The sequence below is a fragment of the Sinocyclocheilus rhinocerous genome, unplaced genomic scaffold, assembly GCF_001515625.1.
Source record: "Sinocyclocheilus rhinocerous isolate Xijiao unplaced genomic scaffold, SAMN03320098_v1.1 scaffold730, whole genome shotgun sequence".
NCBI lineage: Eukaryota > Metazoa > Chordata > Actinopteri > Cypriniformes > Cyprinidae > Sinocyclocheilus > Sinocyclocheilus rhinocerous.
Genome location: NW_015670605.1, coordinates 848,050 through 872,515, shown reverse-complemented (window position 1 = coordinate 872,515; position 24,466 = coordinate 848,050). Strand labels below are relative to the sequence as shown.

At 36.8% G+C, this 24,466-nt stretch overlaps 1 protein-coding gene across 1 annotated transcript in view; it reads left to right on the top strand.

The window, feature by feature from the left end:
* Window positions 1-24,117, top strand: part of LOC107734261 (MAM domain-containing glycosylphosphatidylinositol anchor protein 1-like) — a 137,172-nt gene extending 113,055 nt beyond the window's left edge. Inside the window, exons 14-15 of the mRNA XM_016546175.1 lie at window positions 13,280-13,388; window positions 22,867-24,117. Of these exons, the coding sequence (XP_016401661.1) occupies window positions 13,280-13,388; window positions 22,867-22,958 (201 nt within the window). The 3' untranslated portion in view covers window positions 22,959-24,117. The remainder of the gene's footprint in view (window positions 1-13,279; window positions 13,389-22,866) is intronic.
* The last annotated feature ends 349 nt before the right edge of the window (window positions 24,118-24,466 follow it).

Below are 24,466 nucleotides of genomic sequence, written 5' to 3'. Positions count from 1 at the left end.
CAAGGCAAGGCAAAACAAGGAAACACGGGCAGGATAACAGAAACTAGGAATAATAACCGGCTAAGCAATACTCGGCAGAGAATGGTTGTTTGAGTGAGTGTTATATAGTGAGTGAGTGATATGAAACAGCTGTGTGCAATCAGTGCTGTGTGCAATCAGTGAAACAGCTGAGTGCAATCAGTGCTGTGTGCAATCAGTGCAATGAATGATGGGATATGTAGTCCGGGGTGATATGCAACAGTGTGTAGTGCGAGAGTCAATGAAAATGGAAAGGGTGACCTCTGATGGCTAGCAGACGGAAGTTCATGGACCGGATTCGTGACAATTATAGTCTATAGTATTATAAGTCTATAGTTAAACTAAATGAGAAATGTTGCCTTGGTAACTAGCTGAAATAAAGTTATTTATGCTTAATTTATTTATTAATTTTATATTTTATTTTAAATGACTTTTCTTTTTCGGCTGATCCCACAAGTCCTCCATTCTGTTATGTAATCCCTACTGTTTTTTCTCATTGAATACTTTGTTTCTGTTTCAGAAACTTTAGTAGGGTCAACAGAATAAGTAAAAAGGGTAAATTTTGATTTTATGTTGGCAAAAACTGTTCTCACCTTTCACTTGCTGTCTGGAGTGGGAAAACTGATATTTTTCCTTGTTTTTCCTCAGTTTATTTTTTGAAAAAACATTTGTTAGCCTCTCTCCTCTTTCTGTGCTGTCTCTTTCATTTCACTCAGTAGTGCAGTGTATTTGACACTTGAAGACGTAAATAGATCCTCACCTCTCATCCAGACCCCAGTTGGCCTCCGTCAATCGATGCTAAAGACCAATCCAGGCGTTCCTGGACAGTAGGACTTGACAAGTCCGGCAGACAGCCGTGTTTCTCCGCTGTCTGTTTGTTTGCTCTGTTCTCATCTCCTCTTTGTTCCTCCATTGACTCTTGCCGTGTGGATTGAGTGACTACAGAGGCTTGCCGAGATAAATTAGCATAATTTTCCTACAGAATCTCAGAGAAAAAGAAAGTACGTCTTTTGCATCGTTGCATGAGGCGTCTCACCCATCGCTAAGCCTGATGGATCAAGCAGAATCACAACAGCGTTACTTTATCCAAAAGCTTTACTCAACTGTGTGAATCCATTGCATGGGCAGCATGTTTGAGGTTAAACTGAGTGGGATTGATAGTCAAGGGGTTTTTACAGAGATCTAACGGACCTCACAGCGTTAGAGGAGCTCTGAGAGATGTTGCTAGATTAGCTTGGGAGTTGAGAACTGGATATTAATTAATATGTATACATTCAGTTCATTATATTCCGAGTAATTTTCATATATAACTGTGAAATTACAATTTTCAAATGTAATTTTCATATAGACGCACATTGGTGTCTTGATAAACTGGAGTTTATTTTGCAACAACAAACAACTAGATGTACATATATAATGTCATTAAAATCGTCATATATAATGTCGTTAATTGTTTTTTTAAATTCTAAAAACCATTTTAGAATTATTATGTTTATATATATATATATATATATATATATATATACTACTGTTCAAATGTTTGGGATAGTATTTTTTATAGAGGTCTCTTATGCTCATTAAGAATGCATTTATTTGATCAAAAATACAGTAAGAACAGTAGTATTTTGAAATATTAATATAAATATTAATATACTTAAAAATAGAATTTATTCCTGTGGTGGCAATGCTGAATTTTCATCAGCCATTATGGCAGTCTACAGATCCTTCAGAAATCATTCTTATATGCAGATTTTTTTACCAATGTTGGAAAATACTTAGTATTTTTTATTATTATTATAATTTTTTTTTGAATCTGTGATACTTTTTTTAAGGATTCTTACACTGAACAAAATTATAAACGCAACACTTTTGTTTTTGCCCCCATTTTCATGAGCTGAACTTAAAGATCTAAGACTTTTTCTATGTACATAAAAGGCCTATTTCTCTCAAATATTGTTCACTAATCTGTCTAAATCTGTGTTAGTGAGCACTTCTCCTTTGCCGAGATAATCCATCCACCTCACCGGTGTGGCATATCAAGATGCTGATTAGACAGCATGATTATTGCACAGGTGTGCCTTAGGCTCACATTTTAGAGTGGCCTTTTATTGTGGCCATGCAGCCTAAGGCACACCTGTGCAATAATCATGTTGTCTAATCAGCATCTTGATATGCCTCACCTGTGAGGTGGATGGATTATCTTGGCAAAGGAGAAGTGCTCACTAACACATATTTAGACAGATTTGTGAACAATATTTGAGAGAAATAGGCCTTTTGTGTACATAGAAAAAGTCTTAGATCTTTGAGTTCAGCTCATGAAAAATGGGGGCAAAAACAAAAGTGTTGCGTTTATAATTTTGTTCAGTATAGATGAATAAAAAAGATAAAGAGTACAACATTAATTCAAAATAGAAAACCGTTGTAGCAATATACACTACTGTTTAAAGGTTAGGAGTCAGTACTTTTTATTTATTTATTTATTTTAAAGAAATTAATACTTTTATTCAGCAAGGATATGTTAAAGTGATAAAAAGTGAAACAGACTTATTGTTACAAAAGATTTCTTTTTTGAAAAAATGCTGGTCTTTTTAACTTTTTATTTATATTTATTACATATTTGATATATTCCATATATTACATTCCAAATAGGAATGTAATGTTGCAATTCTTATTGAACATTTCTAGTTCTGTATGTCTTACATAAAGACATACATGAAGACAATGCAATGTTGTAACATCTATGTGCAACCTCTTTTCAATATATAAAGCACTTAGAGCAACCACTCAAAAAAAAAAAGTATAAGTATGTCTTTTAGTGTCAGTAAGTCTTTTTTTTTTTTTTGATGTCTTCTCATTGATCAACATCCACATATGCTTAATGTACAGTGACGGTTATGTGGCCAGCAGGCTGGACGTGGGCTGCTGAGAGAAGATTCAAAGGATTTTACACATGGGATTGCTTTTGCCACTCGTTACATTTTCATGCCACTTTTATAGAAGATAAAAGACACCGTAATCTTTAACGGCACGGGAACGCACAGTCCATTTAAAGTCTGGAAGATTACTGCCATGGCCAAATCAGATGTGACTGAAAAAAAAAAACTCTGATGAATATTATTATCATTACCCTACCATCGTGCATATAAAATTAGTCCAGTCTGCGTAGGTCTTTTTCAAATGCTTTTTAAACCCTTCACTTTGTGGAACTAATACCATTTGGTTAAAATATTGGCAATTCATGCAAAGAAAATATGTGTGTGTTTTTTTGTATGTGAAATGTGTTTTCATACATTCATAAACTCTGCCAATGATATAGCCGTAGCTCCGGCTTTATGCTCCTCTGGTGTATGTTTGATTGCTTTACATCTATGACACGGTTTCAAATGGCAGTTAAGGCCAGTTGGTGCTGTACGTGTAAAGGCCCAGTATAGCGGTTCTTTTTATAGAGCTCTTAAATGCCACCTGCCTGGTATTGGGCAGTTTAACATAACTATAAATGCTTACTACCGCAGTCTCAGTAGAATACAGTTTATAAATGCATTTTAAACTTTATATCCTGCAGTTTAGTAGCATTTTATTGAATTTTTTTCCCTTTAAGTCCACTCATGTCAGTCAAGATTTCTGCCACCAAGAACAGATATTGTATTGTATTTAGTTTACATTATAACTTTCCTTACCTGTGATTTGATTTGATTAAACTGTTTGTGTTGACATGATAATACCCAAAACCATGAGGCTTATTGAAGTTGTGTTTTTCTAAGCAACCTAACATATAATTTTCATCTAGGAGACAATAAAGTTTTTGGAAATCGCTTATGCTGCATTTATTTGATCAAAAATACAGTAACATTTTGAAATATTAATACCGTTTAAAATAACTGTTTTCTATTTAAATATATTTTAAAATGTAATTTATTCCTGTGATGCAAAGCTGAATTTTCAGCATCATTACTCCAGTCTTCAGTGTCACGTGATCCTTCAGAAATCATTCTAATATGCTGATTTGCTGCTCAAGAAACAGTTCTTATTATTTTCAGTGTTGATGCATATTTTCATACAAACTGTGATATATATATTTTTTCAGAATTCTTTGAGAGAACAGTATTTTTCTGAAATAGGAATATTTTGTAACATTATAAAAGACCTTACTGTTACTTTTGATCATGCATCCTTGTGGAATAACAGTATTAATTTCTTAAAGTAAATAAATCAGTCAATCATCAGTCTACACTGAAGGTGGCATCTTCATATGTCTAGAGATCATAATATCATAAACATTTGAAGGTGGTTTCTTTTTACATGGATGATTAGGGAACCACCTTGCAACACATTATCAACGCACTGAAAGCCACCCGCAACACTCTTGGTGGCATCTTTTACACAGGCAAACAGCACTACAGTTTTCTTCAGAAAATGTCAAAATCTAGTCTAAAGTCTACAGTTTGTCTTACACATCTCTAAAGTCCTTTTTCCGTGTCTTAATGGAAAAGGTCACCGCAGGCAGAAGTGTTTTGTATGGCCGTGTGAAAGATGCCAGCAGGGAAACAAGATGATGACAAAAGCGCAGGAGCTTTACAAAGGAAGAGTTCAGGGAGCAAGGGAGGTCTGGTAATTAGCTTTGCTTAATTATGATTTTCTGAAAAGATTGAGAGAAGAACAGAGAAAAGCGTCCACTGCGAGCACTGACCCGTTTTCGCACAGCCCTTTAAGCTCTTTCCTCATCATCTCCTCTTTTCTCTTTATCCTCTTTATCGCTCACTGGTTGCTCCGCTGATGCTCTCAGCTCTTTGTCATGTTTGTTATCCATTAACCTCTCCTCTCTGTGTGCTCGAAATTTCCCATCACTCTCACCTCTTGCCTCTCTGCTAGCACTGCTCTCCATAGTGACTGGTTGATGAAATTCACCAGACTACGAGTCTCCATTACAGCAAAATCACAGCCTTCAGCAGCTGTTCTGGAACTCTGTTTCTTCCTTCCACATTCAGTGGAGCAGTTCAACCAAAAATATGAATATATAAACAACCATATATTTCATATAAAATATGAAAACAACCAAAAAAATACCTGTTAAAGAGAAAAGCAAAGTTTTATTATGGCCCAAGTCACTAGGGGTGCAGATTTGATATTTTGTTTTGTTTTTTTTCTAAGGATTATTTATTTTATTTTTTTCCCAACTAATCTGGGGCTTTTTTTTGCACCAAACATTTTAATGCTCCTCCTGGGGTTTTCATCCGATCGCCTCCAAACTTGGTGAACATGATCTCAAGACATTGAGGATGCTAAATTGCAAAGGGATTTTTGATATCTCAAACGGTTGGGCCGAGACGAGGCAACAGATTTATGGCGAAAAAATGGAAACAGGAAGTGTTTTATAGCAGGTTCCTCGTACATTGTCTGATTTGATCAAACTTCACAAAGATGTGAATATTATGAGTCAAAGTTATAGCGCTACCAAAGGGCAGCAGGAAGTGTGTCATTTTCAAAATCTTATTTTTTACTCCGTTTACTTCACACTTCATAATAATGTCAAAACATGGCCGATGTAAAATTGCAAATGGATTCTTGATATCTTAAATACTGTTGCCATGGCAATGTGCCAAACTTTAAAATAATTTTCAGATGTTTTTGAGGCACTTAACATGCTTAACATGCAGTCATTAGCTACAACCAACAGGAAGTCGGCTATTTTGGTTTGAATGTGGATTTTTGGAAAAATCAGGCTGTGAATCATTGCATACTCCTTCTAGGAGATTCATGCAATTCACACTAAACTTTGTCTACATGATGGCAAGATATTGAAGCGTTTAAATTGCGAACAGATTTTGGATATCTTGAACGGTGTTGCCATGGCGATTTATTAAATTAACAGTATAAAAGGAAACAGTAATTTTCTTTTATCTTTATAGTGCATTATCCAAACTTTTTTTAAAGGGGTGGTTCAGTGTTTTTTTTCTAGGCTTGATTGTGTTTATGGGGTGCAGTCTAACATGTGTTAATGCTTTGTTTTTTAAAAAACGCATTATTTTTCACATAACTTACCTTTATTCCACACTGCTCTGTCCCTTCTCTGAGAAACACGCTGATCAATTTCCTGCTTTTACGAAGCCCCTCCCTCAGAAAAAGGTGATGGGCTCTGATTGGTTAGCTAGCCCAGTGTGTTGTGATTGGCTAAACCTCCTCTAGTGCGCGTCTAAACATCCCGCCCCTCTCCTCAGCGGCATGTGCTCCGGTTGTATTGTAAACAAAGGCGTCATTAATATCGCATATCAGTTTGAGCCCGATTGAGAAGCAGAGGATATTATTGAAGAGGTTCGTGCAGAATCTTTTAATGGTAGGCCTATGTTTTTTGTTTGCTGTTGTCTCATACTTTTAGATACGCTGTTATTTGTAAATGCTACTGCTTATGTTAGATTTTAATATACGGTTTTATCCTGATTAAAGCTTTAATACAGTACGGCAACTGCACGCGCGTCCATGTTTAACGCTTCTCATAGCTATGTGAAAATAAGTGTATAATTGGAACAGTTCATTGTTGGAGCTGAGCTGAATGAGAGAGAGAGACATGCAGAGCATGTGCAGAGCAGGGGGACGCGAGGAACAGTATTAAGAACCGCTGCTTTAGAACATTGATTTTGAAACTTGTGAATCCATTAGAATCGTTACAAGACAGAATCGCAATTCATATATGAATAGATTTTTACGTGCACCTCTAGTTTTCTCTTCCTCTTCTCTAAAGCAGCGCAGCATGGCCCTTTGCTGCCTTTTCCCTTTTCCCGAGGGCGGGGTTTATCTGGGTTTGTGATGTCACGAACCCGGGAAGTAACTTGTTGTAGTCCCTACCAGCCGTTTTTGTAGGCATTAAACTGCCAGAATTTTAAGACGATATCTCTGTTTTCATTGAGCTTTCAGCTTCATAACTTTGCAGATATTGTTTATGCTCAAACAGCAACATTACACACTAACTAATGTTAAAAAAGTGAAATCGCAATGAACCACCCCTTTAAAAAAGTTACATATGGAGAACAAGTAATTGTGAGGAAACATGCTTAGTTTCGTAATTTTATAATACTCTGAGGGCTAACACTTTACAATAAGGTCTCATTTGTTAACATTAGTTAATGCATTAATTAACATGAACTAACAATGAACAATATATTTTTACAGCATTTATTAATCTTTGTTAATATTCGTTAATAAAAGTGTACATGTTCATGTTAGCTCACAGTACATTAACTACTGTTAACAGATACAACTTTAAATTTTAATAATGTATTAGTAAATTTGGAACTTAACTAAGATTAACAAATGCTATATAAATATTTTTCATGTTAACTAATAAAGTTAATTCATGTAAACAAATGAAACCTTATTGTAAAGTGTTACCAAAATTTTATGTATTGTTCCCTTTGTGTGTGTGTGTGTGTGTGTGTCTGTTTCACACTCAGGATATTCTAGAGTAACCCTTTTATTGCTGTAAAACCAGACTGCCAGAGGGTTACTGTAAATGCATGTGCCTGCTGTGCACTGTTTTCTTGATGCCACAAGGGTGCCGTTGGCACTGGGGACTTGGGCCCGTCATTCGAAAGCTAAGTGCAGAAAATATGACGAAGTATGACGAAGCATATCTTGCTCTCGGCTTCACTGTTAATGCCGTTGGTGAGGAGGAAAGACCTATGTGTGTCCTATGCCTTAAAACGCTGGCAGCGGACAGCATGAAACCCACAAAATTAAGGAGACACATGGAGACCATACATCCGAATGATGTTCAAAAGCCACTTGAGTTTTTTAAAAGAAAAGTTAATCAATACCGTGGGCAGCAAACACGTTTTGTAAAAGCCACTACAGCAACAGCGAAAGCGCAACTGGCTTCTTACAAAATTGCCTATAGCGTTGCACAATGCAAGAAATCTCACACTATTGCAGAAGAGTTGATTCTTCCCGCTGCCATAGATATGGTGTCAGTTATGCTTGATGAGGTGAGTGTCGCGAAATTAAAGACTATCCCGGTGTCAAATTACACCATATCAAGACGAATTCACTTTATTGCAAATGACATTGAGGAACAGCTCATTAAGAAAATTAAAGGAAAGCGCTATGCGCTTCAAGTTGACGAGGCCACTGATAATAACAAGGACAGTTTGTTAATAGCGTATGTGCGATTTGTTGATTTCGAGTCACTGAATGAAGATCTACTATGCTGCAAATACATCCCATAAAGAGCAACGGCTGATGAACTTTTTAAGATTATTGATTCGTACTTGACAGAGGCTGGGATTAAATGGGAGGACTGCTTGGGAATTTGCACGGACGGCGCATATACTATGGCGGGTAAACGGGGAGGATTGCAAGCGCTCATCAAGAGAGTCGCACCGAAAGCGCAGTGGACGCACTGCATTATACACTCACTGGCCACTTTATTAGGTACAGCTTGCTAGTACCGGGTTGGACCCCCTTTTGCCTTCAGAACTGCCTTAATTCTTCGTGGCATAGATTCAACAAGGTGTTGGAAACATTCCTCAGAGATTTTGGTCCATATTGACATGATTCATGATTGTCGGCTGTACATCCATGATGCGAATCTCCCGTTCCACCACATCCCAAAGGTGCTCTATTGGACTGAGATCTGGTGACTGTGGAGGCCATCTGAGTAAAGTGAACTCATTGTCATGTTCAAGAAACCAGTCTGAGATGATTTGAGCTTTGTGACATAGAGATGGTTGTGCGTGAAAATGCCAGTGGATCCGCAGTTTTTGAAATACTCAGACCAGCCCATCTGGCGCCAACAACCATTCCACGTTCAAAGTCACTTAAATCCCCTTTCTTCCCCATTCTGATGCTCGGTTTGCACTTCAGCAAGTCGTCTTCACCACATCTAGATGCCTAAATGCTTTGAGTTGCTGCCATGTGATTGGCTGATTAGCAATTTGTGTTACCAAGCAATTGAACAGGTGTACCTAATAAAGTGGCCGGTGAGTGTACATCGGGAAGCACTTGCATCACGGCAGTGAAGCCCTACGTTAAATTATGTTTTGTTTGAAGTTGTTATCGCGGTCAACTACATAAAAACAAGACCACTGAAATCACAACTTTTTTCCGCGCTCTGTGAGGAGATGGGCGCCGATCACACTGCTGTGCTGTTTCACAGTGAAGCGAGATGGCTCTCCCGTGGCAAAGTGCTGTCCAGAGGGTTTGAGCTCAGGGAGCAAATTCAAATTCTTCTGCAGGAAGAAGGCATGAACGAGCTTGCCAGCAAATTTGGTAATGAACAATTTCTAATGAAGCTGACATATCTCAGTGACATTTTCTCCAAGTTTAATCAACTAAACCTCCAGCTGCAGGGCAAAGACAAATACCTACCACATCTGGCAGACCAAGTCAGTTCATTCATCCAAAAACTGGAGATGTGGGGCAGGAAACTCGAGCAAGGAAATACAGAGTCTTTTGAAAATCTAACAACCTTTTCCAAAACTAACAAGCTCACCAAAAGCACAGTGATCCCATGTATTTTGGAACACATTTCTGCTCTGAGAGGTCATTTTCAGAAATACTTCCCTGACAACAGTGTGCAGTTCGACTGGGTGAGAGATCCATTCACTGCTCCAGCACCTGATGATCTGAGTTTCTCAGAAGAAGAGCAGTTCATTGAGATGACATCTGACTCAAGCATGAGGCTAACGTTCCCATTACAAACATTTTGTGAATTCTGGCTTGGTGTGGAGAGGGAGTTCCCACTGATAGGTCAGAAAGCTGTTGAAATTCTGCTCCCCTTTGCAACGTCCTATCTCTGTGAAACAGGGTTCTCTGCTGTTGCTTCACTGAAGAGGCGCCAGATTTTTTTATAGGTTTAAAGGGGGGCATGACCAAAAAAGTTTGAAAACCACTGTCTTAGACAGTGATGAGATTAAATGGAGAAAAAGAGATCTTAAGTGTGTCAAACTGTGTTCAGATTTGTAGTCTGAAATCAAAAGTCAAAGAGTTTTTAAAATGAACTCAAACAAATCTTGTCAAAGTCAGTTATTATGTGAAAAATTGTCCTCTGTATGCCACCAGTATTTGACTGGTCAGAAGTTTGGAATGATTGTGATTTTTTTTTAAATGTTTTTGAAACAAATATCTTGTGCTTACCAAGGCTGCATTTATTTGATGAAAAATGCAGTAAAACTGTAAAATTGTGAAATATTATTACAATTTATGATAGCTGTTTTATATTTCAACAGATTTTAACATGTAATTTATTTCTGTGATGCAAAGTTGAATTTTCAGCATCATTACTCCAGTTTTCAGTGTGACATGATCCTTCAGAACTCATTCTAATATGCTGATTTGGTTAAGTTTTGAGCTTTGAACAAAGTTCAAAAGAACAGAATTTATTTGAAATAGGAATAATTTGTAGCAGTTTAAAAGTCTGAAAATCTTTTGAAAATCTTAGTGACTCCAAACTGTTGCATGCTAGTGCCTAATTTTTTCTTGATATATAAAATAAGTGTGTATTTCTCTGAACAATCTAGGGTTTTTATATAATAGGATTTTGGATTAACTGCATTTTTTTTACTCCTTTTTTGCAAGTTGCTTTGGATAAATATGCATAAATCTGCTAAATAAATAAATGTACTGTACGTGTGAATGTCTTTTGAAGCCATACAATAGTCTTATGTGGTGAACGAACCAAAATATAAGTTCTTATTCGTTGAAAATCATAAGCACAATTCATTTAGACAATTTTTTCCAGGTGCTTTTTGACAGCCCCTGGTCTTTATATTTTGTCTTTGTATAGAAAAGAGCAGCAACAGTATTCTGTGTAACATTCCACAAAATCTAGAGAGACAGAATTTGGTTGAACTGTTTCTTTAAGTTCTGCTTTACCTCCATCTCTCCCCCGTTCCTGCACGCTGCTCTCTATCCTCACCTAATCTAATGAACATGGAGCTGGAGAGGTGTCTGCATGCCTACGCCTCTGAGACGCCATGCATAATTGTTTCTTTCTGTCTCTGCTGGCACCTAAGCTCATGTGTGAGAGGTGAATGGTCTGTCATACTCTTAATGAGCTCAACCCACTACAGTCAACTGTGCTCTGCCTGTTAGAGGAAACCATTTGCATTAACGAACAGAGAGAAAACACACACATCGCCTCACCTACCAATTACTGGTACAACCGACTACGGCGGGATCTCTTTGTGCATGTTTTGCATGTTTGTGTTTGCCCTTTGAGCATGTTTTTATGCATACAATGACCTTGTAATTCTGGAAGTGTACTGTGAGTTAAATGCGTTCTCTGTGTGTTTGAGAGTCTGGGCTTGTAATGCATGAATATATATTCAGGTGAGCAGATATTCTTATGGAGCGCTGCTTGACATTGCCCTAATGATGTCGTGTCACCCGGCGTCTACTGTGGCCCCACAGCCAATTAGCACAGACAAAGAGACTGTTTTACACACACAAGACAAATCAAATTACCCATCTGCCCTCATCCCTTGATCCCGTTCAGCCTCTGTTATTTATGATTCAGAGTCACTCGTTCATTTGGGCATCGTGGGAGCCCGGGGTGATGCTGCACGTGTGTGTTTGTAAAAGCACACAGGTCAAGAGTGTGTGCACTTAGCAAAGTATACTATCTTCACCTGGTCAAGTGTGTGAACCATTCTAGGAAGTGTTTTTTAGGCTGAATACAAAACAGTCATACTGTCTCTCTCTGCTTCAAATCATTTTGAAATGATAATACGATCTAAGAAAAAAGTACAAAACTGTCGCTGGGGCGGTACCCTTTCAAAAGTTTCAATCAACCTGAATTTACCTACTAATTGTACATTTTAGGTGCTAATATGTACTTTTAAAATACTAATATGTACTATTTAGGGGTAAATACAGAGAAAATACCAATTTGAATTAGCTTTTATCTTTATATTTTTTTTCATTCTATTTTTCATTTATTGTTTTATTGTTTTATTTATTGTTTAAATATTACTATTTTTTTTTTTTTACAGTTTTAGTTCAGTTTTGGTTTTTATTTATTTTATTATTATTTTTATTTATTAGTAATTTAAGTGCTTAAACTATTTCAGTTTTCCATCTAGTTAACAATAATAGCCCTGGCATCCATACTCTTTCCTGTGTCCATAAAAGCTCTCCAAATTTTGTCCATATGCAAAAGTTATCCTAAACTTAAAGCTAAAATACAGAGTCATTCTGCAAAGTTTCAGAGTATGTGAATTGCTTCAGATCTGTTTTAAGGGGCTGTGGGTGGATTAAATGTATTGAGACGCTGTGTTCATTTTTGCTCATTTATACATTTCAATCACTTGTGCGTTAGTCCACCAGCTGGGGTTCAGAGGTGTGTGTTTGTCTGGGGAGGGGGTCATTCTGTAAACTCTAGTTAGACTGAACGTGGCTTTGACATGGATCTGATTAGGTCTCTGCAGTGAGCTTCAGAGCTGCTGTAATTAAGCTGTCAGTCAAACGCAGCTTACATGGGGAGGAAATAAATACCAGCAAAGAATGTGGGAGGAACCTTATTATTTTGATTTTATAGGCCGATTTGCTATTCTTTTATTCTTCCTGTACAAATGTTTGATATAGTACTGTGTTATTTTTAATGTGCTATGTAGTGCAAAAACGTTTAATTGTGACTTGGGTCTTGTGTCATTCAGAATTCAGAATCATACCGAGAATGGTGTTCAAATTCCAGTTCAGTTCCTGCTGTTCCAAGCTGTAGAATTGACCTTTCGCAGGGAGCTTGATTGACAGGCGATCTGACCAATCATAACGCCGAATCCGCTATTTTGTCCGACAAACCAGACAGGAGAGTAGATTAATGTTGGTGTACTTGACGTTTTTCCGCGTTTTAAATAAAATACCTTCTGATGTTCATTCATGTTTATTTCGTGGCTTAAGTAACTATGAAAAGATGATCAGTTCATGTGCCGCTTGAACTGAGGCGCTACAGCGATCTGTCACGACACATTAAAGAGCCACAAAACTGTATTTATTGTTTGAATTTCTCAAAAAATGACAAAATTTGAAAGCTAAGACTTTGTTTCATATGAGAAGTAACCCGCTCCGTCTTGTCTGTCGGCACGTTGTCAGATTCCTCTTTGCTCCGTGAAGGGTCAGTTGTAGTTTGTATTTATGGATGTACTTTTAAAGAAGTGTAGTTCTTAATATTATCTCTTATTTTTCCTTAAATGTTAGATGATATGAACAAATAAATGTTAGGAATGTTTGTTCTTTTTCTATTAAGATTTTTCTTTGTGTTTTTCTTGGTCAGGTGGTGTTCGAAGGTATCCGTGGAAACGGCTTTGAGGGAGACATCGCTATCGATGATGTTTCTGTTACCAAGGGGAAATGCAAACAAAAGGATAGCGTGGACAAAACAGGTCTGTACCATCAGTGATCAGTGACACACCTCTCAGCCTTGATGCTTCAGTAATGAACTTCATTATATCCCTTCATGTAGATGTAGGTGACTAAAAGCCCACGTTACCCGTCAACGTTCAGATTGTTTTTTTTTTGTTTTGTTTCGTGAGTCTTAAAGCAAAGGAAAAGACAAAAACCTGTGAGTAATGAAACAGCACTGAGAACTGACCTTAAACCAATCACCAATTTAATCATCCTTATGTTTTTCCAAGACTTACTTTCTTCTGTTGAACAGAAATGGAGAACATTTAAAGTATTGTTTTGGTCTCTATTCCATGCACTTAAAAAGAATGGGGACTTTGTTTTAAGTTCAAAAAGGGTGAAAAAGTATCATAAATGTATATAAGTAATCCATACAATGCAAAGTTTGAAGTCATACAAATCTATACTCTCTAGCTCTTCTTGGTAAATATTCATGAGAAAAGTGATGCCTGGTTTGTGAAAAAAAGAGAACAAATTACTTAGACAAAATCTAAAACTCAGACATGATTCAGAAGCCCAAACGAAGCTAAAATGGCTGATATTTATCTGGCCAAAAGTCAATTAGATTGTTTTATAATAGTAGTTTTTTTTGGTATATTATATCAGACTAAGTTACTTACATAAAATGCATATAGATATCAGTTGTCACTCTGTATCTCGCAATAATATGTCTTAGTAAAATTATATTTAAATGCTTAGTTTTATGATTATATTTAAATGCTTAGACCCTTCACAAGCCCAAACGAAGCTAAAATGGCTGATATTTATCTGGCCAAAAGTCAGTTAGATTCTTTTATTTCAGACGAAGAAGTGAATGATGTGCGCTACCGGCGCCTATTTTGTACTAGTCGCGGCGGTAGTGACGTCATGGCTGTCGCCGGCCAAACAAGTTGGTGTTTTTTCAATGTAGGCTTCAGACACGGGTCACGACGAGGCGTTCCCCATAGCGACCCCTAGAGGACGCAGTGTCTCGTTCCCCTCAGGGAACCATGGTTACACAAGTAACCCGAGACGTTTTTTTTTGGTATATTATATCAGACTAAGTTACTTACATAAAATGCATATAGATATCAGTTGTCACTCTATATCTCGCAATAATATGTCTTAGTAAAATTATATTTAAATGCTTAGTTTTATGATCAAAGCTCTGTAGTTTTTTTTATTGTGGGGGCAAAACATATAATGCAATGCAGTATAATGATTTAGAGATAAACCAACTTTCCTCAAAAATATGATGTATCATATCTGATACTCACATTTGACCTTGATTTGTTTGATAAATTATGTATAGATAATCAATTAAATCTAAGTTCCTTCAGTCCAGTAACTGTTCATCTTGAAATATTACTTAAAATATAAAAGTTTACTTTATAAAAAATCAGTAAAGATTTCACAGCAAAAAAGACCACAACCTAAAGGTGGGCATTTTAAAATTATACTAAAAGGCCTTTTATTTGCTAAAAAGGTATGAACTCAACTCTCAGTCTGACAAGAGAAGGCCTGTAGTAGATTGTGTACAACAGGCTTTTCAGCAAAGGTTTGATCATGATGATAATTCATAGATCTTTAGAAATTTGCATATCAAATATGCTACAGCAGGCTTTATAGGGTTTAGAGTTCACTGGAGGTGAAAATAATGACTGAAATAATTATATTTAAATCTTGACTTCGGAAGAATGGAAACACAAATCAACTCTTTTTATGATCTTTTATGGTGCTTTTTCGTTCTTCTTTGAGCTTTTAATAATACAGACAGAATATCAAACGGTTTGAAATGACATGAGGGTGAGTAAATGATGACAGAATTTGAATTATTCCTTTAACTCCATTACAACAGGAAGGTTTTAGAGATGAACTGTCAATGAGTAAGATGTGCCAGGACTGTGAGCGTGCAGGAGAGATGCCGCACCATTGCGGGGTTGCTGATGGTGGAGGCAGCAGCTGTAGTGGGCTGCAGGGGCTCGGGCCCGGGGCCCAGCTCTGACAGCTCTGGCTTCTTCTCACCTCGTGCAGCCCTCTGATGGTGCGGCAGGCCTCGGGTCTCCTCCTGAATGCTGATCTTGGCACATGATGGGTGTGAATGCATGCACACAGACAGGAAAAGGCCCAGTGCCAGACTCTGAGAGACAGAGAGAGACAGGGCAGTTGTCCAGAACACCATCCCCCTCAAAACCCACCAGATGAATTGATAAAATATCATTCTCATTACTGTAATGCAGGAAGATATATGGTTTAATCTATGCTTTAAAAATGCATATTATGGTTGATTAATCATGTTATCAATATCTGCCTCTGAATGGACATACAGTACTGATCAAGTTTGTTTTAATGTTTTTGAAAGAAGTCTCTTTATCTAATCAAAGCTGCATTTATTTCATCAAAAATACAGTACAAAAGAGGAATAATGTGAAATGTTATTACAATTTAAAATAACTATTTTCTATTTGAATATATTTTAACATGTAATTTATTTCTCTTTTTTTTGTGATCAACATTTTATTTGAGTTTAATTTCCATATCAAGGACATAGTCAAAACCATTTGTCCATAAATATAAATAAATAAATAATATAATATAAATAAATAAATAAATTACACATTCACGCACATATGCATACACAACTTAGGTCAACACACTCACAATGTCAACGTTTCAGCTTATCTAATAAAATTTCTGCAATTATTGCCAATATAATTTATTTCTGTGATACAAAGCTGAATTTTCAGCTTTATTACTCCAGTTTTTTGTCACTTTTTGACCAATTTATTGTGTCCTTTCTAAAGTATTAATTTCTTTCAGAAAAATAGTAACTACTTATGATACTAACTTTTGAACAGCAGTGTAATTGAAATACATTATATTATTGTGGCATTGTATTTCTATTATTGTATTTCCATATAATTGAACATGACTATATGACTTTTTTTCAATTCAATTCAAGTTTATTTGTATATCGCTTTTCACAATACAAATCGTTGCAAAGCAACTTTACAGAAAATTAAGTTTCTACAATATTTTTTTAAACAAAGCTGGAAACTTTTTTTGTAAAAAAGAAAAAAAGAAGAAAAAAAAAATACTGTTTCTTCTTATTTATTTATTTATTTATTTATTTTTCAAACATGACCTGGACATATTTTAATTAGAATCACCCAAAAATGAATCTTTTGAATTTTTTTATTTTTTTACTGTGACGCATAAGTCTGACTGACTGTCTCACAATGTTTCACTGACATAAAGTCTATGAAGATAGAAGGAAACACTTCTTCTGTACGATGGATAAATATAGACTACAGCACTGCTGCCGTTATTTCACAAAAAAATGAAAGCTTTTGTGGAAACAATTTAAGTGAAAAAAAAAAGCTTTATTTATTTTTTTATTTTTATTTTTTATTATTATGAGCTAGGGAAGAAATCTACCAGCCACCTCAAGCGTCATCTGCAAAGTTCCAAAGCATACATCAAAACCACATTCAGTGTCCATGGCAGCAGCTCCTTGTCAGCTAACCCTGAAGATACAGACACTCCAGCAGAGGGAAGCTCACCCTGGTACCAGAAACAAATTATGAAACTTCAACATTGCCCTTTACACAGCATTATGCTTATTATATCTACAGAGACATACAGCAAGTCAAAAACAATATATATGTGAAATATCAATATAAAGGTAAAGTAAAGATAAATATGAAGAGTAGTATATGAGCAAATAAGAATATATGAATATGACTAGATGATTGTATATAGATAATGAATTAATTAAAAGACTATAAAGATTGTAAAACACTGTTCATTTGGCCTTCCTTCCAGAGAGCAAAAATACAATGTCCATGATTACTCTAGGCATGAGACAGATCCACAACAATCATCCTCAGAAATTATAAGATATACAATTATCAAATAATTATTTAGATCTGGACAAGAACAATTCATGAAAAATAAAATAAAATAAAAAATAATATATACTATTACAACCAGTAACCGTCCTTAAAAATGACCTCACATGCACAGTGCTTCATGTCACACAGTCTTGTATAGAATAATTTCTTGAGTCAAAGACCTGAATCCCCATCACATTTTCAGGGCATAGTGATTTTTGATAGATTGAAGATTTGACCTTCTTGTTCTGAATATTAAAAATGGCAAAACCCTTATTCTTACTCAGTGAAACCTGTCAAGAACATGTCCTGGTCATATTTCATACCAAAAAGACATAAAATATTACATTTTGCTTAAAGAAAATGAAGCCAGTTTTTTAGGACTATTCGATATTTTTGCGTGTTTGCGTGACATAGTGACAATAATGCACATTTCACCTTCTAGTTCATATTGCCATAATGGAAAACATCTCATTCTTTTTAGTATAATGTGAAAAATAATGATATATTATTTAAATGTTACACTGGTTAATATAGATAATAAAACAAACTCTCAAAAGTAAAATATGTGGTTGCATTACAGTAATAAAAATAGGCTTATATATTTCAGGGATATATGTTGAAGGAAAATATTTATTTTTGTAATTCTGTTTGGTTGAGACATTTTTTTATTGAATTACAGAGTTCACTAAATGATCTTAAATTATTATCATACAAATTCAGAAGAGTTTTATCTAATTAGGCTTCCTTTTAACTGCTTAATTTGCCAGATGGTCTCACATTTCAAAGCCACATCTCAATTCTTTAAGTCACATATTATGCAATGTCATTTTTTAAATGAACAGCTAGGATTTAGCTAATTCACTTTTTTTTAAATTTTTTTAATTGATACACCAGCTGTTAACCCTGACGTTTATACCACACAGTGAACAAACTGTGTAGTTTCCTTTTTATTAGCATTATTTCTATGGTATTTTTTTACCTTAAATGGGTAGTAGACATTCAGGAGTGTAGGAACTATCTGAAGAGTTGAGGAAACACAATGTAAACCTTGTCATCATGAATATTAATTAGAAGGTGTAACATCATCTCAGCTAATTTGCTGAAAGGCATGTAAGCAAGCATCAGGTCTATAGAATGGTTCAGCCAACTTTTAACACTGTTATTTGGCTGTTTGGTTTTAATGCCAGTTGCGGTTTTTTTTTCTCTTGCTGCCAAACAAAACAAAACAATTATCTCCCAAATTGGAAAATGACCCGAAACAGATTCACCCGCATATACAGGCACCACTGTGCGATGTGCCAAAGCATGTGCACTGCCCGCAAGGCATTAGTTTCTTCTGACAGTAACACGTACGGGCATTTTCATATACCAATCCACATAGCTCCTACTGCTCCAGCCTGATCTTTTTTTTTTCCAATTTTAAATTGTTAAACACCTCAGGAAGCTGTCATGGTAAAGTGAAAAAAAATCTCCATTATTATTTCAAGTTCTAATATAATCTTATACATTAGTCTCTGGAAGAGTACAGCTCTGCTCTCTCCTCTGTACCTGGGTCGGCATGAACACTGGTGTTATATCACACACACACACACACAGTAAAACCTGTTCATGCCGCCCACGGGTGCTGAGCTGTGCTTACACACAGGAAAGTGTAACGTGAGCAGCGTGCGGTGCACCGCAGGGCAGAACAAAAGAGCCAAATTAATGATTAAGATCAGTCATTGTGAAAGCTCCCTCACAGAGAGAATATTCCAGCTCTCAACCGCACGGATTGCTGATAGCTGTTGTTTGTTTGGGGAAAGTTGTGGGCATGTGTTAGCTATGTATGTTAGCTTGCAGGCTCTGTCTCTGACCCATGAGGCTTTGCTATAGAGGATATGTGCATTCATCAATGAAACTCCTCTCCTCTTTGATTCCTTTATGTTTTTCAGGGTCTTTCCTGTTATGCAGTACATTTGGAACTCTGTGGGTATAACAGACTTTCAGAAGTCTGTGATTAAGCTGGTAAACTTTCAACAGGTTTATTATTTACACGATTAATAGGAAGGGTGCCTAAAAAGATGGGAATGAAATGCTACAGCTAGCTGTGCATAAGTTCATTTTGATTTTTTTTTAATAGTCTATCTTACCAATTTCTGAGATTTCACTCAGGAAGTGTGAACTATTTTAAAGTGAGACAAACCAGCTAAAGCCACAAAACCAGAATTTGTCAGATTTCTAATAGACAGCTGCAGGGATGATGTATTTTTGTTGGCCAAAACATGGAAAGGAGTTTGCATTTGAGCACTTTTGGTTCAATCGTACTAAAGTCAATCACCTGAAAGATGGTCTGTGGTAAACACAAGCTCAGGATATTATCATGTTTTATTCCATGATATTAAATACATCAGTAAAACTGCCTTGGGCACGCTTTCACGTGTCTTGAAAATGGTTGCTAACGAGTGTCTAAATGGGACTACAGAGGTTGTTAGGGACATTAAACATCATCAGACCAAACAGGTGAACTCATCTACTCATTAGTCTGCTTATACAGCCTCTTGAGAGTTATTTTAACTCAAACTTTCAAGGAAATGTTTTTTAAATAAAGACTAAAAGAGTTGGCTTAGTGTTGGTGATGCTGAAGTCAATTAACTGTGGTGTAGTTTGTTTATAGCCTATAGCCTACATTTAGCTTTTTACTTCTGGCGGTTGGCTTCAAAATGTATAAAAGTTGTGTAATTTGTGAAGTCTATCATAATGAGCAAAATGTACAGGAATCATAAACTTCTGTTGGTCACAGAGCTTATTTTCTGCAATAATCTAAAATCCAGTAGAAAAAAATCTTCTTGACTTTTTGTTGAGGGAACCAGGGTGATGCTAACTTCCAGACTGGCCTACAAAAATGTCTCATCACTGCAGCACAGCGCTCTATACTTAGTGATGCTAATGCTGGTTTTGCCTCCAAAATGATATCACTTCCTGTATGATGATGTCAATAAGGAACTGGTTTATGTTAGTTAAGGGATTTTGCTAACTGGATGGAAAGTGATATTGTGCACTCAGGACTCCAAACAGGAAACCAATATTCTCAAGAAAACTTTTTTTTTTTTTTTTAAATATTCATTAGTAAGTGAACAAATGAAGAAACAATTGGAATATTTCTTAATAAATTGCCAGTTTTTCTAAAAACTAGATAATATGATTTTCATGTTGAGTACTGCAAATGTACTGCATAGCCAGAATGACGATGGTTTCTTCTGCTCTCCTCTGGCCTGTTCTGCTCGGGGTGCTGCCCATGGGTGCTCAACCGTGAGCTGTTCCTCCTTTAGAGATGAATGATGATTGGCTCTGACGTCCCATGTGTTACCGCGTCCCCATAAATCACACCTTGACTGGGATTTGGCTGTAGGGTGGAAAGGCGGAGCAGGCAGAACAAGAGAAGAAGTATGTGCGATTTGAAACGAAGGTGACCTGTTGAATCGGAATTAGAAATCTGAAGACCCCACAGCACACACACAAACATTGAAATTTGTTACGGTGCCACTGACTGTTGATAGATCAGTTTTTGAACTCTTAAATAACTAATTTCCCTCTCTCTTTAATTATAGGTTATAATATTAGACTTGTTATTTTGCTTCGCAGGTGCATAAGTAGCCTGCCTCCACACACACACACACACACACACACACACGTACACCCACTCTCAAAATTACCCGCCTCCTTCAAAAGTCCTTGAGAGAGATGTCACAGCTCACACAATCTCGTTCTTTATTGAAAAGGAAGAATAAAAAGCTTTATTATGAATATATTGATTTCCTGCTATAGCCAGAGAAATCCTTGATATAAATTCATATAGATTTTTTTTAATACAATACCTGCTCTTAATTTATTAAACCTATTTTGTTGGCAGCTTGTATGCATAATTAAATGCACACGTGTATGTGTTGTGTGTCTGCTTCTCAAACAACACTGCAAGCATGTTTGGTCCAGCCCTCATCATCATCTAAGGCCATTTCCTGTGAGCTATGCCGAAAGATATTACTCAACGTTACCTCTGAGACATAATGACTTGTAATTGTCCTCTCGCAGGTCATCCGTCTTCTGTAGCTCACAGATATTACCGCTTATGGCCTCTGGTTCAGTCATATGATGATGCCAGCCGCTGTAACCCCATCTGTCTGATCCATTATTTCAGTGTCCCGCGCTCCTTTGTGCCAAACACTCAACAGGAGCACAAAACCATTTACGATAGCATCCCAAGTTCCCTTCTAAAAGGGGTCTGACCCTGCAACTGTTGTGTGGTTAAGGTTGAGATGTTTTTCTTAAGAGCATTTTATGAACTACATATTGAGGTAAATTGCCCCATTTTGGAGCAATTCTGAATTAGATTTGCAATGCTTTAGGCCTTGAACCAGTCACTTGAACCAGCATGTACAGCTCTCAGTTTGTATAAAATGCAAGTCATAGGTCACATTCACTGTCAGAAATAATGTGCAAAAGTTGTACCTTTACAGCTACAACAGCTTGTCACTGGGGCAGTACCCTTGAACAGGATATTAGTACCATAGAGTAGTAATATGTACTACTAGTTTACCCAAAAATGAAAATTCAATCACCATTTACTCACCCTTAAGTTGTTCCAAACCTGTATGAGTTTCTTTCTTCCGTTGAGCACAAAAGAAGATATTCTGAATAATGTTGGTAACCAAAGAGTTGGTGGTAGCCTTTGACTTCCATAGTATGGATAAAAAAAAAAATCCAATGGAAGTCAATGGCTACCATCAACTGTTTGGATATTAGCATTCTTCAGAATATTTTCTTTTGTGTTCAACAGAAGAAAATAAACTCATTTTGGGTGAACTATCCCTTTAAGGTCCTACCGTGAATCTTTTAGGGGTACAAGGTTTTCCCTTTATGGGTACTGCCCATAAATATGGGTATTTTTTTTCAGAGAATGTTGGTTTTAGTACTTCTCACATATAATACTTAGATATAATAAAATAGCAATTGGTTTCTCAGGAATGAGCTTTTGTAGAATTGTTGCATTCAAATGTTTAATTGTGCAAAGTGTTGTCCTGAAACACCAAAAAAAATGTGACCAACAAAATCCCTATCAAAAGTGCCTTGGAAATGATTTGGCCAATTTTTTTTTGGGGGGGGTGGTTTTTTTAACCTTGCCGAACAACCGTTTTCATATGGATGCTTCATATTCAAAGCAGTCCTATAGCTTAACAATAAGGTCATGGGTTCGAATCCCAGGGAATGCTTGGACTGATAGAAATGTATATTCCTTGAATGCAATGCAACTTGGATAAAAGCATCTGCCATATGCATAAATATACATATTATTTCGGAGAAACATCTGAGATATTTCAGTGCAACATAGATGAGAGCCCCATTAAGTCTCCTGAACTATCAGAGAGCATCTTTTGAACAATTTCTTCTGGAGCTGTCACGCTCATGTAGGAGATGCAGCTTTGAATCCCACTCACTCCCACAATACTTTTATGTCCATTTTCCACTGTTCTGTCAATACAAAGTGACAAATGCACAACAATAAAGAAGTTGTTGTGTAATAGAATGCCTGTCTTTATGTTTACAGCAGTTCTGTCTGGGACACACCAGAGTCTTCACCTTCTTCCTGTGATCGTCCAGCTGCTCTGCACCATCTTTCTGACATTCCTCCTCAGATGATACAGATACCCCTCAGCACACACACCGCCAGTGTAGGACGCCCCCACGGCAGCAATAAGAACTGCCCCAAAACATGACCACCCTTCCTGCTACTGCCTCCATTTCCTCCTGTTTCTCATTCCCTTTGTCCCGGCTGCACACCTCCTCTTACCATTCGAGTCTACTGTTTCTTTGGTTTCTTGTCATCTTTGTGGTCACTTGTTGAGCTTATATCTGCTAAGTGGCACCTTTTATGTTTTATGTAAGCATAATTTATGTTAATTTTGTTCATTTCTGTCCATATGTCTTGACATCTTCATCTCAGTCACCCGTGTATGTATCTGACACACCAAAGTGTCAATTATAACCAAAGATGACGGAGGGCTTACAGGATGAACAGACGGCTGAAAGAGCAACAAGGACGTCCTTTCCCCAAATGAACTACTCTTTCCACAGACTCAAGTGCATGGAGATGTGATTTTCTTAAGACACTCAGATTGCAAGGAATAACGAGAGCCGGAACGGATGAGTGAAACAGGTGGTCACGAAGTTACTGATGACCTGAGTGGACCTGTACATGCACGTGTACATGATATATTGGAAAGTATCAAGCTGCAGAAAGGACAAACGGACTCCGACTGCAACTTCTAGGACTATGACAATGTGAAACTAAAGAAGCACAAATTGATATATATATATTTTTTTTGTAGTTATTTTGGTTCCTTTACTTGGTATCCCGTCAGTCTGGGTTTGCTGTACTCTTCTTGACCTTTGGCTTTCTTTACCAGAAACCGTGTGTCACTGCTGAAAACGACACAATGTGAACTTTGGACCAGAAGAGCATCAGTTACCTCACCCTCAATCTACAAGAACCATAACGCACCTGGACAACTTATGAGAATGATCACTTTTAGCTTCAATAAAACTGCCGGGAGAGTGTTGACTCACTGGGTCAGTCGTTCTCGTTCAGCAATAGGACCGTACATCTGACTGCAATGAATATTATTTGGACACATAGACTCCAACAGATGGACGCCTCTGGACAGACAAACTCCACTCTTGGCTTTGATGATCAAGAATGTCATTTTGCATAGTGTTAGAGAGAATCGCATGTGCGTGCAAGCTCTTCAAGGGGTGCCATTGACAAACTTCAGACGTATTTTATTTTGGAAGTTTTGAGATGGCAAACAAACAGTGTTGACGTGAAAAGTCACGATGTTCCTCATTGAAGCATCCTACAGTAATGCTGCATTCCATTTACATCGGAAAGTTGGAATTTCCAGCTTCCTACTTGGAAAATTGCAATAGAATGCCACTTGAAGTCACTTGAGCTTGAAAATCCTTTTGGTGAGATGCACTTTTAAGCAAATAAAATACATCAATAGGTCAAAGTTCTTACATTAAATGATGATAAAACATGTTTAGCAAATGTCTGCAGATAAATGATCCTCTAAGATGATAATCATACACCTGCAGATCAAATGCTAGTACTGCGGTGCATCATTTATGCTCAACTTTGGCTGCTAGGG